The 17486-nt window shown below is 41.1% G+C and overlaps 1 protein-coding gene across 2 annotated transcripts in view; it reads left to right on the forward strand.

Moving 5' to 3' along the window:
- The window catches only part of SCARB1 (scavenger receptor class B member 1), a 128049-nt gene that overhangs the window by 88998 nt on the left and 21565 nt on the right, over positions 1-17486 (forward strand). For both annotated transcript variants that reach the window (XM_075833571.1, XM_075833562.1), the window contains exons 3-8: positions 61-202; positions 1883-2086; positions 2235-2330; positions 2664-2779; positions 3389-3555; positions 5610-5728. In XM_075833571.1, coding sequence (XP_075689686.1) covers positions 61-202; positions 1883-2086; positions 2235-2330; positions 2664-2779; positions 3389-3555; positions 5610-5728 — 844 coding nt within the window. The remainder of the gene's footprint in view (positions 1-60; positions 203-1882; positions 2087-2234; positions 2331-2663; positions 2780-3388; positions 3556-5609; positions 5729-17486) is intronic.

A 17486-nucleotide genomic window follows, 5' to 3' on the forward strand; every position in this document is an offset into this window, starting at 1 on the left:
TTTAAAGATGAGTTTAGAGCTGTAAATTTCATTCTAAAGTCCAAATGTCTTCCTTTACAGAGAGCAGAAACAGAAAACAAACATTACCTTTAATGAAAATGGAACGGTCTCATTTGTGGAATGGAGAACATTTCAGTTTGATCCCGAAAAGTCTGCTGGAAGTGAAGAGGACTATTTAGTGGTCCCAAACTTTATTGTTCTGGTAAAATCAATTCATTCATTCATTCATTCATTCATTCATTGTCCAACTGAGTGCAGAGCCTTAGTTCAGTGAGCTCTATAGGCCATATACATTTTAAATATTTTGTGCCATTAAATCTGTCTTAAGATCTGGGGTTGAAGCATCTCTTCAGTAATCCAGCTGTAACTGGTATATGTTGGGGGTTAGTTTGTTTTTTTGTTTTTAACAGACACTATACAACGCAATCAATTTTAAAGGGGTTGTCTGACCAACAAAAAAATCCTGACGTTTTAGTAGACTTGTCTCCTTGGTCTTCCCATCACATTTGCTTTGAATTTCTTCATGATGTGTTTCCTCTTTACTCTGCTTATGCTTACATTAGCTGTCACTCTTGTGTGTATTGGGCTGTCCGAGAGATTGAAACGCACTTCTGTAGGCTACAGATCCCGGGATCCTCTATGTTCCTCCTACCAATTGTGGCTCTCTACCTCACGGTCTTGCTACACTATTCTGGTAATTTCCCTCCCACCCTGACACAATTTTACTGTCCTCCGTAGCGTACAGCTGCTCTTCCTCCTCCCACCATGAAACATTCCTTACACTGCCCTCGGCAATGTTCAAATGTTCCACTATGCACGCAGGCTTGTACTGTAGCTTCAGTACGGTGACTTTTCATGGGGCTGGCTTGAATACTGAGCAGGAATCCAGGCAAGTCCCCCTGATACCACCTGAACTGTGACGTGTAGTCATAAAAAATAGGGGGAGCATTGCAGTGCTAAGAGCACCTGGGACGGCAGCGAGAACTACTGCGCTTTTGGCTAGTGCAGTAAAAAAAATAAAGCGCTGGATTACAAAAACATATAATAATCACTACTTCCATTTTTTTTGTAGGTTGGATTTATTGGTCTACTTTTTTCTGTTGGGAATACCCCTCTCAATAGGTGTACACCTTTCTGTAAACGTTTTATTTTTTTTATTTATTTTTTTAAAAAGTGTATCAGTGTCTACAACTTTAATTCCCTCTTTAGTAAAAATTATTTTTACTTTTTGAGACCGCTGCTTTCTTTTTCTGAATGCATAGAAGCTGTATCGTGCATGGAGACCTGAATCTGTCAGGTCAGCGGCACTGACTAATTCAGTGACAGTGGGTCCTGCCTGTCTCGTGATCGTTAACAGATGGATCCTGCGTGTCTGAGATATGCAGGACTCGCTAACACGGTACCAGTCAGTGCCGCTGACTTAACACCTACAGGTCTCTGTGAAAGGTACAGATGCTCTGTATACAGAATACAAAGCAGCTGCGTCTTAAAGTAAAAATAATTTTCAATAAAGTAATTCTGAAGTTGCACCAAACGCACAAACATTATTTTTATTTTCAAAGGTGTACATAGCCTTTAACTGTTTAAAACCCAATTGAAAATGTGATTTTGTTTTTTGTGTAGAGTTAATTGCTGTATATATTTGGAAGTGTTTTACATACTAGGATTGTGGTTTAGAGAATACTCTGGTGTAATGGGTAAGAAAAAGTTGTCTGAGGCACTAAAGACCCTTTTGCAATACGTTTGCAGTATCTGGAGGTTTCCGTCTGAAGGATTTTTTAATACACAAGGGCTGGCGAGCTTTGTCTGTACTACAAGTAGGACCTCCCTTCCCGAATAAGGGTGATTATATCTTCTCTTTTTTTTTTTCTCTTCTATATAGGTTTCTTCGATGATGATGAAGGACTCGTCATATGCGGTTAAATTTTTACTTAATCTTGCATTTTCAATGCACAACCAACAGCCATTCATGAACCGTACTGTGAAGGAAATATTATGGGGCTATAATGACCCATTCCTGGATTTTGTAAATTCGTTGCTTCCTGGGGTCCTTCCCTTCACAGGGAAGTTTGGCTTGTTTTCTGATGTAAGCAAAGTTTCATATATCTTTGTTATATCTTTGTAAAATGAGAGCTTTCTTAATCGTTTTTTTCCCCCCCAAACTGTGTCTGCAGTACTTGTAAAAGTCATTGTTATAGATCTTTCAAGATTATAATATTTTTTTTTTTCTGCAGTTTAATAATTCAAATACAGGAATTTTTACAGTTGACACTGGGGTAGAAGATATCAGCAAGGTCCAAATGATCGATACATGGAATGGATTTAAAGAGGTATTGAAGTAGTTATAGTATGTGTAACATACCTATGATCGTACATGACTATTCTCTTTCTCTCCCATAGAAAAATCTGATTACTTTCTGCTGCTTATATAGCGCCAACGTATTTTTGCAACGCTGTATAGAAATTGTCATCACACCCAATGGGATGCAGTCTAATTTCCTTCGTGCGCACACGCTGGATATATATGTGTATAATTTTCCTCGGTCTATAAAAAGTATAGTTGGTCCAGACAAATCTGAAAATTAAATCTCTATTGACTAACTGTCTATATGGTTGTACAAATGTTATGCATGTTTTTGCATGAATATTGTCTGCGCTTCTAGGTTACTTACTGGCATTCTGATCAGGCCAATATGGTCAATGGAACTGCTGGTCAGATGTGGCCCCCATTTCGGACCCCCTCGCAACCCCTAGAATTTTACAGTCCCGATGCTTGCAGGTAAGAAAGAAACCTCCTTGGACGTAGAAGGAACGATTTTTAGCAAAGTTAGCCTCTTTACTTTTAATGCAGCAAACTGCTCTGACAATGAGAACAAAGATCTGCCCTTGAAACTGCCAGTATATTAACTAATACAGAATATGACCTCCTAAATGGACACTTCAGTGTTAACATGAAGGCCATCTTTATAAGAGCGATGTCACAAGCTGAAGTGAGATTTGAGACCTGAAAAGTCTCAGGGTTTCATATAAAAATCAATGCATTCTGTGACTTGGTAAGAAGCATCACATTATTAGTAGACATGTTTTCCAGACCTTTAGACTAGATGGGAATATCAGATTTCACAATTTATTTTTTTTAATTAAAAGTTAGGTTTGTTATACCAGTCTAACTTTTACTATCATTGTGGCCTTTCACAATATATTTCAAAATGCTGCTCAAAGGGCAGACTGTTCAGTTGCATCAGTCATTGACCTGCTATGCCTGGTATTGGCTGGATGTGTAGTTGTGAAAGTTGACTTTTATTAGTGGTGGTAAGGCTATACCCTTAATGGATTGTTTAATATCTGTTTAACAAATGCATACTCCATTATTTTATATAAATTACAGATCCCTGAAATTGGTGTATGAGAGAGAGGAATCATTTCGTGGTATACCGACCTTCCGATACACTGCCCCCAATTATCTCTTTGCAAATGGAACAGACTATCCCCCAAATGCTGGGTTTTGCCCATGTGTTGCATCTGGTGTGATGAACGTTAGTTCCTGTCGGTTTAGTACGTATATATACATTTTTTTATTTTACTTTACAGTGTTGTGTGCTATAAATGTTTCTGAGCTCCCCTTCTTCCCTACGCTATCTGAAAATACTTATTTTTGGAAACCGTGGCAGGTGAACTTGCCCACATGACTGGTAATCTCAAAGACAAATGTACTTGGGGAAATTCATATGCAAAAGGCCACCTTCCAGTTCTGAATGCTGTTGTAAAAAACTGATTTTAAATGTCTTTGTATAAAATGAAAACATTAAACTCAAAGTGCCATATGTAAAACCAGCCAAACCTCATACATTGTCAAACTGCAATGCCCAGGAAGAAAGCTCTAATTGAGACAACCCATTTTTTAAGGGTGCCCTCCAATGAAAATGTCTGGGGAAAAAAAGTGTAAAGTTTAGATCCCGAATAAAATGACACTCATGCAAACTACAATATTATATCCCCTTACGACTTCGGAATTGTATGGAGCTGTAATATGGCACTCTTAGAACTCTATGGGGCCCCACTGTACTCCAAAAATTGTACAGTGTTCCTCTGTATTAGTGTGGTAGCATTGGTTGTAGAGGAGCTTATTACAGTATGCTGCCGCCATATAATGGCACGCAGACATTTCTCATGTTAAGGACTGCTCTAAAATGGGTCAAAGGTCTACAGAGTCTGACCTGCCACATGCTCTCCGATTCTTTCAGATAACATTCTGTTGTTGGACGTTGATAACATAGCCACATACCTGCCTGTCAGCTTGAACAGCCCTTTTGAAGAAAATAAATTTTTTGTTTTGGCATTCGCACTTCCCAAAAAGTTAATTTTTACACTGAATTTATGACACGCCACCTGCAACAGTTTACATGTCCCTCTTATGGCCGTTTCTTCTTATAACTTATTATATTACACACGCACGGTCTTGAGATCAGACACTGCTGCTGCTTTCTTGCTATAGTCTAGAACACTTCTTCACAGCACTGTATGTCCTGTAAAATATTTTTGTCCATTTCTTCTATTTTTACATATTTGTCACAGTTGACTGTTTCAGATAATCCGCCTACTTTAAATATTAGACTACCCCAGTTAACACAAAATGCTGTTTTTAAATGATTTCATTTATTGAAGGATAATACTGTTCAGCCCTACCTGGCCCTATGTGAAAAAGTATTTGCCTCCTTTCCTACTAAATCAGCCAGTTAAACAAATTCAATTGACAATTGGGTTAATTTCACTAGCCACAACCAGGTGGGATTACTGCCAGGCCTGTCAAATAGCCGCACATGATGCCACGTTCTAAGGGGACTCCAATACAGATGCCAAACAAAGTCATTCAAATTTACCAGTTTGGAAAGGGTTACAAAGCCAATGCTAAGGCTCTGGGACTCCTGCGAACCACAGTGAGATATTAAACAAAAATGCAGGAAATTTACAACAGTGGTAAATCTTTCCAAGAGTAGCCTACCATAATTCACCAAGACTGCATTGACTACTCATCCAGCAGGTCACAAAAGAACCTAGATGAACATCTGAAGAACTGCAGGCCTCACTTCCCTCAGTTAAGCTCAATGTACACGATTCCACAATAAGACACTGAAAATTTCCATGGATGCCATTTTTGCCCACAGCACAAACAACTGCTGACAAAAACAAACATAAAGGCTCCTCTCGATTGTGCCAGAAAACATCTACATGACCCCCTAGACTTTTGTCCAGGAGTGGGCACAAAAAAAAAAATGACAGTTTTTCCTTTCATACCGTTCCTTACATTTGGATCCACTCCTGGCTTTGGCTACATTTTTTTTAGCCAAAACCGTGTGTGATCCTGGCCTAAATGGGCAGTTCTTGTTTAAACCTCCAATGTAGCCGAATGTAAAACCATTCTGTGAAGAGTAAGCCAAATTTCTTCTACAGCGGTGTAAAACACTCATTGCAAGTTACCGCATACGTTTGATTGCATTTGTTAATAACGAGGACATTGGGTGAGGGGCAAATACTGTATATAGATATTTGCGGTGTGACGTCCATATTTACTTTTGAACTAATAATGGCTTCCCTTCTGTTTTTACCAGATGCCCCTTTCTTCCTGTCATTTCCCCATTTCTACAATGCAGACCCAGAGTATGTGGAATCTGTGGACGGTTTACATCCTAGTGAAGAGCTGCACTCCCTCTTCTTAGACCTGCATCCTGTAAGTGCGCCCATCTATATGTTTCTTCCTATTCAGCATTCTGTTCTAGTTTTCCCTTAGAAGAACACGAGATGGCTCGTCAAAACTGCCATTAGTCCCAAATCCCAGTAAACCTGAATGCTTGGATCAGCTGAGCGTAAATATTTATTTTAGCAGAGGATAAGCTTTTTGCTTGCATTTATCTCCCTAAAGGTTGAGTTGAAATGAAACCTCACTTTTTTTTTTCTCCCTGATAGGGGTTAAAGAAAACCTTTTACCTGCCCATACATGTGCAGCATGAAATAGGCAGGGCTTCACAAACACTGTCTCATTTGAAATTATTTTTCAAACTTCCTCCGTTATTTACCTATCGGTGCCGTTATATTTGGCGCCCGATATGTAAATAAGCCCCTGAACGGTCAATGGGGTGTTTCTATCTAACTAAATGGCAAGGGGGCGTGATCTCTTCGCTCTGAAACTGTCCAATCAGCTATGGACAATGTCAGGGCGGCTTGCGCTGTGTTCCCTCACGCGAGAACACACAGGCTGGTGGTTCCGCTCTTAGTCTGTTTGAAAAACGGTCCTCTGACATGTTTACCTTTTTATGTGGTAATAACTTCAAAATGCTTTTTACCTATCCAAGCGGTTCTGAAATTTTCTTGTGACACATTGGACTTTGTTACTGCAAAAATGTGCTCGATACATTCAGTATTTAATTGTGAAAAACGGCCTAATTTAGCGGAAAATTAGCATTTTTCTATATTTAAATGTATCTGCTTGTAAGAAAAATAGTTATGACACACAAAATAGTTGCTAATTAACATCCCCCATATGTCTACTTTAGATTGACATCCTTTTATTTTTCTAGGACGTTACAAGGCTTAGAACTTTAGCAGCAATTACTAATTTTCAAGAAAATTTAAAAAGGCTATTTTTACAGGGGCCAGTTCAGTTGTGAAGTGGATTTTAAGGGCCTTATATATTGGAAACGCCCAATAAGTCACCCCATTTTAAAAATGTCACCCCTCAAAGTATTCAAAACGGCATTTAGAACGTTTCTTAACCCTTTTAGACGTTTCACAGAAATTAAAGCAAAGTAGACATTGAAATTGACAAATTAAATTTTTTGCAGAAATTCATTTTTAATCAATTTTTCTTGTAACACAAAGTTTTACCAGATATATGCAACTCAATATTTATTGCCCAGATTCTGCAGATTTAGGAAATCTCCCATATGTGTCCCTAGTGTGGTAATGTACCGAAGCACAGGCCTCAGAAGCAAAGGAGCACCTAGAGGACTTTGGGGCCTTCTTTTTAGACAAATATATTTTAGGCACCATGTCAGGTTTGAAGGGCTCTTGCGCTGCCAAAACAGTGGAAATTCCCCTAAAGTGACCCCATTAGGGAAACTACGCACCTCAAGGAACTTATCTAGGGGTATAGTGAGCATTTTAACCCCACCATTTTATTGCGGAAGTTAATGGAATTAGGCCGTGAAAATTAAAGTTTTAATTTTGTTCAAAGAAAATGTAGGATTAGCAATTTTTTTTTTAATTTTCACAAGAACTAAAGGGCGTAAAGCAATTTCTCCCAAGTAGAACCATTCCCCACATGTGGTCATAAACGGCTGTTTGGACACACGGCAGGGCTCAGAAGGGGAAGAGCGCTACTTGGCTTTTGGAGATCACATTTAGCAGGAATGGTTGGTGGAGGCCATGTCGCATTTGCAAAGCCCCTGAGGGGACTAAACCATGAAAACGCCCAACAAGTGACTCTATTTAGGAAACTACACCCCTTGAGGATTTCATCTAGGGGTGTGGTAAGCATTTTGACCCCACAGGTGTTTCATAGAATTTATTAGAATTGGGAGTGAAAATAAAAACAATCCCTTTTCTTCAATAAGGCCTCATGCACACTAATGTATTTTTTTCCTCCCGTAAATACTGGCGTAAATACGGGTCCTTGGTCACACGTATTCGACCCATATTGCACCCGTATTTACGGGCACATTTTCGCTGCAAAATTGCACTGCACTAATCGGCAGCCCCTTCTCTCTATCAGTGCAGGATAGAGAGAAGGGGCAGCCCTTTCCGTAGTAAAAGAAATTCATACTTACCCGGCCGTTGGCTTGGTGACGCGTCCCTCTTTCGACCTCCCTGGATGACGCGGCAGTCTGTGACCGCTGCAGCCTGTGATTGGCTGCAGCGGTCACATGGGCTGAAATGTCATCCCGGGAGGCCGAACTGGAGGAAGAAGCAGGGAGTTCTGGGTAATTATGAACTTCTATTTTTTTACACGATCTATATTGTGATCAGTAGTCACTGTCCAGGGTGCTGAAAGAGTTACTGCCGATTGTTTAACTCTTTCAGCACCCTGGACAGTGACTATCCTCTGACGTCGCCTAGTAACGCTCCCGTAATTACGGGAGCCCCATAGACTTCTATGGGCCTGTCCGTGCCATTATTACGGCCTGAAATAGCACATGTTCTGTATTTTTCAATGGCACGGGCACCTTCCCGTAAGCATACGGGGAGGTACCCGTGGCCAATAGAAGTCTATGGACCCGTAATTACGGGCGTTTTTACGTTCGTGTGCATGAGGCCTAAGACGTAGCTTTAACTCAAAATTTTTCATTTTCTCAACAAAGGCAAAAAAGAACCCAACATTTGTAAAGCAATTTCTCCCGAGTACGGCAAGGCCCAATATGTGGTCATAAACTGCTGTTTGGGCACACTGCAGGGCTCAGAAGGGAAGGAGCGGCATTTGGCTTTTGGAGTGCAGATTTTGATGGATTGGTTACTGGTCTCTGTCGCACTTGCAAAGCCCCTTGTGGGACCAAAACAGTGGAAACCCCCCAGAAGGGACCACATTTTGGAAACTACACCTCTCAAGGTATTTACCTAGGGGTGTAGTGGGCATGTTAACCCCGCAGGTGTTTTGTAGAAATTAGTGTGCACTAGCTGTTGCAGAGCGAAAATGGGATTTTTTCAATAGATATACCTACATATCTTTTTCACGCGGCCCTTTTTCATAACCGTAAAAAAAAACACGGCCCGTCGGAACAGAACGCCGTTTTTCCCAAATCAATGGGCAGATGTTTGGAGGAGTTTTGCTTCCGATTTTTCGGGCATTTACGGCCTGAAAAACGTCCGAAAATAGGCCGTGTGAACATACCCTTACGCTCTGAAGCAATCCTTTCTGCAGAGGCGTTGCTAGGTTCTCCAGCACCCGGGGTAAAGATTGTTTCGGCGCCCCCCCCCCCCCCCAAAACCTCTTTCCCGACATCTCCCTACCCCTCGCCATGTTTGTTTTCCCTAATAATCAATGAGGTGTAAGTTTTTTTTTGTTTTTTCCACATGTTTTTTACAAGCAATATAGTTCTATATACAGCACCGGAACCAAGCTCCGTGCATATATACAGTGCCACAGCCAAGCTACGTGGATATATACAGTGCCACAGCCAAGCTACGTGGATATATACAGTGCCAGAACCAAGCTCCGTGCATATATACGGTGCCAGAACCAAGCTCCGTGCATATATACGGTGCCAGAACCAAGCTCCGTGCATATATACGGTGCCACAACCAAGCTCCGTGCATATATACGGTGCCACAACCAAGCTCCGTGCATATATACGGTGCCACAACCAAGCTCCGTGCATATATACGGTGCCACAACCAAGCTCCGTGCATATATACGGTGCCACAACCAAGCTCCGTGCATATATACGGTGCCACAACCAAGCTCCGTGCATATATACGGTGCCAGAACCAAGCTCCGGACATGTATACGGCGCCAGAACCAAGCTCCGGACATGTATACGGCGCCAGAACCAAGCTCCGGACATGTATACGGCGCCAGAACCAAGCTCCGGACATGTATACGGCGCCAGAACCAAGCTCCGGACATGTATACGGCGCCAGAACCAAGCTCCGGACATGTATACGGCGCCAGAACCAAGCTCCGGACATGTATACGGCGCCAGAACCAAGCTCCGGACATGTATACGGCGCCAGAACCAAGCTCCGGACATGTATACGGCGCCAGAACCAAGCTCCGGACATGTATACGGCGCCAGAACCAAGCTCCGGACATGTATACGGCGCCAGAACCAAGCTCCGGACATGTATACGGCGCCAGAACGAATACAGCCCAATTTAGTGCGACCCTTGCAGTATAGGTTTGCACTAAATTGTATACAGCTCCCAGCATGGCCCAGTCAATAATAAGGATATGCTGGGAGTTGCTGGTTCACAAAAAAAATGTATGTTGATAGTGCCCTACATATATCTCCCGCCTATAAATAGTGCTCCACATGTAGCCCACCCCTGCATATAGTGCCTCACATATAGCTCCCCCCTATAGTGCTCCATATATAGCCTACCCCTGTATATAGCCCCCCTGTAGATATAGCCCACCTCTGTAGGTAGTGCCCTACATATATCTCACCTTATAAATAGTGCTGCACATATAGCCCACCCCTGTATTTAGTGCCTCAAATAGCTCCCCCTATAGTGCTCCACATATACACCCCCCGTAGATAGAGCCGACCTCTGTATATAGCCCCCCCCCCTGTAGATAATGTCACTTACATTTTTATGAGGATAAAAAAAACTAAAAACTTTACATACTCCCCTTAATCCCGTTCCCGCTCCATCCGGTGTCAATGCAGACCTGCTCTCTTCTGACATCCGAGCGCCGCTTGCGTTATTGACAGGCGCTGACTTACAGGGTAAGTCATTCTGCCCTGCCAATCAGCGCCTTTCATAGACGCAAGCGCCACGATGCCGTCATCACGCCGCCTGCATCTATGAAAGGCGCTGATTGGCAGGACACTATGACTTGCCCTGTCAATCAGCTCCTTTCAACAATGCAAGTGACGCAAGGATGTAATCTCGCTGCTGGAGTCATTGAAAGGCGCTGAATGGCCTACAGTGCAGCAGGGGATGGCGGCGGCTGGTTTCAGTGGCACCGCCGCCCCCTCAGAGGCAGCAGGCCGTCGGCACGGACGGTGTGCTCCTGGCGCCCCCCCTTCCCACTTGGTTGCGCCCGGGGCACATACCCCCCCCCCATAGCTACGCCCCTGCTTTCTGCACAGGCCAGTGTCGCACTGATAAATATCCTTCCTTATCCCTCTTTTGGTCCACACTGCACCTTTGCAGTTTGGGGAATTTTGCTGGGAGTGTGTTGTCCTGGTATAATACGGGCACCCTCGCTTTCAGCAGATATGTTTGGGCTCTCCCCTTCCTGGTTCCCTAATTCTAGGGCCTTGATAATTCGCCTCTTGAAACAGAAGAAATGTTCCCCTCGGGCCTGCACAACTGCATATTTTTATTTCCTGACTTATGGAAGCATTAACTAATAATTTATTTTTTCATAAACTTAGTGGTATGAGAGCTATAGTTTTTAAAGATACCATTTTGGGGTACATGCGACTTTTTGATCACTTTTTTTTTTTTGGGAGGAAAGGTGACCAAAAAACTGAATCTGTCATAGTTTTTTTTTTTTTTTATACAGTGTTCACCACGCGTTATAGACTACATGTTAACTTTTATTCTGCGGGTCAGTAAGATTCCGGCAATATCTAATTTATGGCACTTTTTTATGTTACATCTTTTTGCACCATAAAATTACTTTTGTAAAAATGTATTTCTGTCACCAAGTTGTGAGAACCAGAACATTTTAATTTTTTAGTCGACGGAGCTGTATGAGGGTGTTTGTTTTTTTCCCAAGACGAGCTATAGTGTATATAGGTACCATTTTTGGATACATGCAACTTTTTTTGATCATTTTTTTTTCTTCCAATATTTGTAAGTGACCAAAAAACATAAATTCTGGTATAGTTTTTTACGTATTATGTTTTTTTACGCAGTTGACAGCGTGGAATAAATATAATATTTTTATAGTTCAGGCCGTTACGGACGCGGTGGCGATACCAAATATGTATGGTTTATAACTTTTTTTTCAATAATAAAGGACTTGATAAGTGAACAGGGTGATTGTGTTTTTATTTGATTACTTGAAAAAAGTGGTTTTTTTTTTCACTTTTTTTTTTTTTTTTCACTTTTTTTCATGTCCTATTAGGGGACTTGAAGGTCCAACTGTCAGATTTGTTTTTTCTAACACATGTATTAGATCTGTCAGTCATTCACTGACCGCAAGCCGATTAGGCTTTGCCTCCCGGCAGGGCCTAATCCGCTTCCGTAATGGCAGATTAGGATGCCATTGTTAGGTCTCCTGTTGTCATAGCAGAGCTGGTGATCTGCATGCAACCTCTAAGATGCAGCAATTGCTTCTGATCTCTGCATGTAAGGGATTAATGGCAGGAATCGGAGATCGCTCCGGATCCTGCCTCTACAGGTGGATGTCAGCTGTAACATACATCTGACATCCACCGCTGATGACGCCGGCTCAGCTCTTGAGCCGGCGCCATCTTGCCGTCGGCTACGGAAGCCTTTCAGGCTCTGCTGCTGGGCAGGTCCTGGAAGGTTTCCATACTAGGCAGACCGGCAGGCCAGTATTTTGCCTCTAGTTGCCATTGCAGCCACCGGAAACCCTGCAACTTCATTGCTGGGGTTCCGATGAGCTGCAAGCAACTTAAATGCAGCGATTGCTTTTGATCGCTGCATTTAAGGGGTTAATGGGGATCAGAGCAAACTTCGATTCTCGCTATTACCCCAGGGTGTCCGCTATAACATGCAGCCGACACCGGGGCATGGTGGCACGGACTCCACCATTTGTCGTATTGATACGGCAAAATGCAGGAAGCACTAGCTTTCCATTACGTAGCCATACGACAAATGTCAGGAAGGGGTTTAGAGTCAGTCACTGCCCCATTCACATTAGATTGTTGACAGATTCTGCTAAAAAAAATTGTGCAGCGTCTGTTTATGGCCAGCTTTACTCCTTCCTTGTTTAGGCTGGTACATATGCCCATCAATCAATGTATTTATTCATACTTTAGTATCTTCTCATTTTAATCTCTGTCAAGAGCGATGGCATAAAAACACAGTGGAAAATGACTCCACTAAATGCAGAATTCTGTAACCACTACTGTGTAACATTGTGAGAAGCCTGGAACGATCATTCGATTAACATGCTGATTTATAGAAGCACCTAGTAAAGAAATCTGTTTAATATCAGATCTCTGATAACATTAAGCAGCTCAGCAGGGAAATAGTTTGTAATCTCCAGGCACCACATTATTCTACTGTTCTTTCGAGGGTTGCTTATGTTGTAAACAATAGAAACATTATATTGTATGCAGTTCAGCATTGAGCACTAGAGCCTCTGTTGGCGAGGGATTCCATAGTAGTAAATAGGAGCTATTCAGTACATCTGGAAATGCTCTCTGAGAACGCAGTGGCACAAGCAAAGTTTTCTAGGTGGAGTGAATCTCGTGGGACAACCGAGTCTTTCTGTGGCTCAGAAGAAACAGTTCTTTTACTATTTCTGAATGGCGAGGCAGTCTTATGAAAAATGTCGTAGGATGGGTTTGTACAAGGCATTGCTTTACTTGCTCGGTGTCTTGGACTGGAGAGTCTGTATTCATTAGAGCATAATTACAATGCAGTAAAAAAGAAAATAGTCTTCTAAATCTATGGCGCTAAAAAAAATGTTTACAAGTGCTTTTTTTTTTTTTTTTTTTTTTTGTGTGGTGACTGTCTAAATACTGTGCATGATCTGGCATTAGAAGGCATCATTTTAGATCGTTATCCGTTACTTTTCAGCACACGAGGAATATTTTGCTCTGATCCTCTTTCCGTTGTCAAACTTTCAGAAAAAGATTAGGAAAAAACAGCTATTGATTCAACTGGTAAAAACTGATGGACTTTGGCATCGGTTTCAGTCCCAAAACATTGAATCAAATTTCAGATCGTTTATTTATTTAGCAAAGAAACTGATCACACAGTGAATGGCAAAAGACCTCCAGCTTCTAACCTTACTTTTTTTTTCTTTTCTCAACCCTATAAATGGCAAAGTCTGTGCAGACAGACGTTTGCATGGGTTAAGCATCTTCTATTCCATAGTACAAGGATTTCATAATGCTGAAACATGAGAAGTGATTTAGATAACAGGCTCTTAAAACCATAAATTCATTAGGCTCTGCTATCATTAAGTGATAAGTGGCAAACATGGACCATACTTTCTTGCTGGTCTGGGTCAAATATTACCTTCTGTTTTTATTTGCTCCTTTATTTTATTGCTCTTACTATGGCATTAAACTTTGGTACTGCATGCAAACAACTAGTAACTCATGGAGCATTATAATAGAAGTCCAATTAGGACTTGAAAAACATGGTGTTAGGGCACGTCCAGACGTGACGGAATTGCTGCAGACAGTCCGCAGTGGAATTCTCCAGCGGCCGTTTTTTACATTTGTTTCAATACATTTTTAGGCAAGTTAGTTCAGACATTGCGGAAAACTCCGCTGCGGACCATAGGCTGCGGTGCAGAATTTTCCCTCCGCAGCATGCACTGACTGCTGCGGAGAAGAAGCGGAATTTCACTGCGGATTTCAGCCTTTGCAATGCAAAAACTGAAATCTGTGGCAAGTCCGCTGTCTTTTCTGCAACGTCTGAATTACCTGTCAAATATGCAAATGTTGGTGCAGATTCGTTGTGTAATTGCCCCAAATCTGCACCAACGTTTTCAGCGAAAAAACTCTGCCACGTCTGGCCGGGCCCTAATAGAGCAGTGTTGCCTTTTTTAATATCTTTTTATTCTTTTTTTTAATTTAGTTTAACATGGACATTATGCACTATATAACCACTTTTTAGGTTATTCCCAACTTGGAAAAAACATTTGTGCAAAACTCTGCATCTGACCATAGTAAAAACTATGACGGTCCTGGTTTTAGTTACAGCAGGATGTAGATGGAACAAAGTGCCACTTTTGTCGTTTGACAGATACAGACAGTGCCCGATGGACCCCATTGATTTATAGATGGGGTCTGTTGGGTTCCGCTGTGGTGTTAATCATTTTGATGTGAAATATAGCCCATTTTAACATCAGATATGACTGGATCTTCGCCGATCGCTCTGACAGGATCCTCCGAAGCAAATGTAAAGCCTTAATTTATGTTAAAACTACTGTGTGCAGGACCATCTGTTCTATAACTTTGGATACCAACAGCACGTTCGTTTTTAACGCACTTGGTTAAAAAAAATATTTATATGCACAAATTTGATAAACTTGGGAACCCATCCTCCATTCAAATGCTTCGTCTGGATGTTCTCTTGGTAGATCAGAAATTGGAAAGAACATGCAAGCCACCATAAATTTAGTTTTCATAAATTAAATAACAATAAAATGACACATGCAATTCAGCTGTGCAGGAAATAACGAAGCGAAAATTGTTGGTGCTTTAAAATAAATTTTTGTGTGTGGAATGGCATTATATAGCGGCTCTTAAAGGGAGTCCGTCACCAGAAATTCACCTGTCAAACTAGCAACAGGGTAATATAGAGTAGGTTAACTTATTACCTTTTTCACATGGGTGCCTCCTATGCAAAGAATCTCTTTATTCAATATATGCAAATTAGCATTTTGGCGCAACGAGGGCGTCACTGGTCCTCCAAAATGCTCTGTGTTCTTGCTCTGAAATGCTCATTTTGCATATGTTGAATAAAGTTTTTTTCAATGCAATGGAGTCACCCATGTGAAAAAGGAAAATCACGTTGCATTCAGGTGAGCCTACACTATATTACTCTGTTGCTGGTTTTCATAGGTAAGTTTCTGGTGACACTTCCTTTGATGAAAATGACTCCCTAATTCAGTATAACATGTGAAAAATATACTAGTTCCTCTCTAGATGCTCTGTAGTGTGGTGCAAGATTGACTTCAGTTTCACAATGCTAGCTAGGGGCAGGCTTTTTGAATGGCAGTCACATTATGCAAATCCACTTGAACAATGTAACCACTTTCCCATTCACTTATACCACAATCTTCAATACAACAATTTTCCCTGATGGTAGGTATCACATTTTAGCAGAATCGGTAAATAATCCAATGTAAACGGGACACAATCCAGTTTACATTGGATTGTTGACAGATTCTGCTAAAATTTGCTGTGCAGCGGACATGTCTAATGTTTATGGCCAGCTTTACTCCTTCCTTGTTTAGGCTGGTACATATGCCCATCAATCAATGTGTTTATTCATACGTTAGTATCTTCTCATTTTAATCTCCGACAAGAGCGATGGCATAAAAATACAGTGGAAAATGACTCCATAAACTAAAAGCAGAATTCTGTAACCACTACTGTGTAACATTGTGAGAAGCCTGGAACCATCATTCGATTTAACATACTGATTTATATAAGCACCTAGTAAAGAAATCCGTTTAATATCAGATCTCGTCCACAGTTATTGCCTTAAGCAGCTTGTCAGGGGCAGACTGAGGACCAAGGCAATCACTTTTTTTTTTACTCTCAATCACTTTCCAATACATCATCCATAGTTGTATTAAAATAGAAACATTATTTTGCATGTCGTTGCGAAAGCATGGAGCCCAATGTAAAATAATGTACCTGAGGTAGCCCAGGCCTAGGTGTCTCTTTCAAAGCCACAGTGCTAGGAAAAATTAAAGGCTAGAGGGTTTTTTACAGAAATATCAATATGACCAACAGGTATTCCTATAAAATCCTTAACATTGTGTATGACACATTGATCTACAGTAAGTTGTGAGCTGCATTAACTTAGTCGTTCTGTTATTTGATCAGTCTCGAGGATAGTCCGAGTACCTGCAATGTAAATTGTGCTTGTTAGCATTGCACTAGTGAAGTGTGTGCTACCTATGGCATGTGGTAGTCATGCAGTACTTAACCTGCGGAGCAGACAGTACCTATATGAATGGCACCACTACTCCTCCCATGTCTGAGGGTTGCTTCATAGCAATCTGGTAACTTAGTCACCGTCAATCTTGGTAACCCTGAAACAACTCAAGCCTCCTATAAAATGTAGTTTAGTTGACTGCTTGCACATTTGATGTCCCTACAATTTTGGTTTTTGATTCTAGATTTGAATAGGTTTTTTTTTTTACTACAATAATTTGTATTTTGGCTTCTAGATAAAAATCTGGAACTTATTTTTTTTTTTTTTGCTATGTAGATAAATGGAAATGGTGCAGAAGGCTGCTGTTCTATTAAGTTTTTTTTTTTGTTTTTTTTTTAACCCAGCAGTGCCCGGTCAAACCGTTTTCCTGCCTCAATTTAATGTTCTGAGCCAACAGGCCGTTGTGACAATGCGTGATGTCTTTATTTATGGAACTTGAAATTAGCTGAGAAACTTCAGTGCTTTATCCAAAAAAGTGTATGATACTTTTATTTTTGGGACACTTGGAGTCTATTCTAAGCAAGCGTTCCCTGCTGTAGGAGTTTGTTTGTATATGGTTTAGGGGTGTCTTCAAAGTAATCGCACCAGACAACTGGTAGCATTTGGATATAGGTTTCTTATTACAGTTTGTATCCAGACCACACATGAAGCAATATTTTGAAATCCTTTTTGTATGGGCTAATATGACAGAACAGAATTACTCAACAGAAATGGTTCCCCTGGCTAGCTTTCAGTCCTCACTTCCTACTGCTGGGCAGGGACAATGGGTTGCCGTTAAACTTTTTCCATAAAAATAGCTTTTCTTTTTGCTAGGTTTATTATATCGGTCTGACACTCATGCAGTCATAATAAATAACTCTGGGGTTGTAAATGAAATGTACTGATTTTAATCAGTGGGAGATAATTTATCTTGTAGCAAGCGCTTATTACCCCGATTTACAACT

Source organism: Rhinoderma darwinii, chromosome 1 (genome assembly GCF_050947455.1).
Source record: "Rhinoderma darwinii isolate aRhiDar2 chromosome 1, aRhiDar2.hap1, whole genome shotgun sequence".
Lineage (NCBI taxonomy): Eukaryota > Metazoa > Chordata > Amphibia > Anura > Rhinodermatidae > Rhinoderma > Rhinoderma darwinii.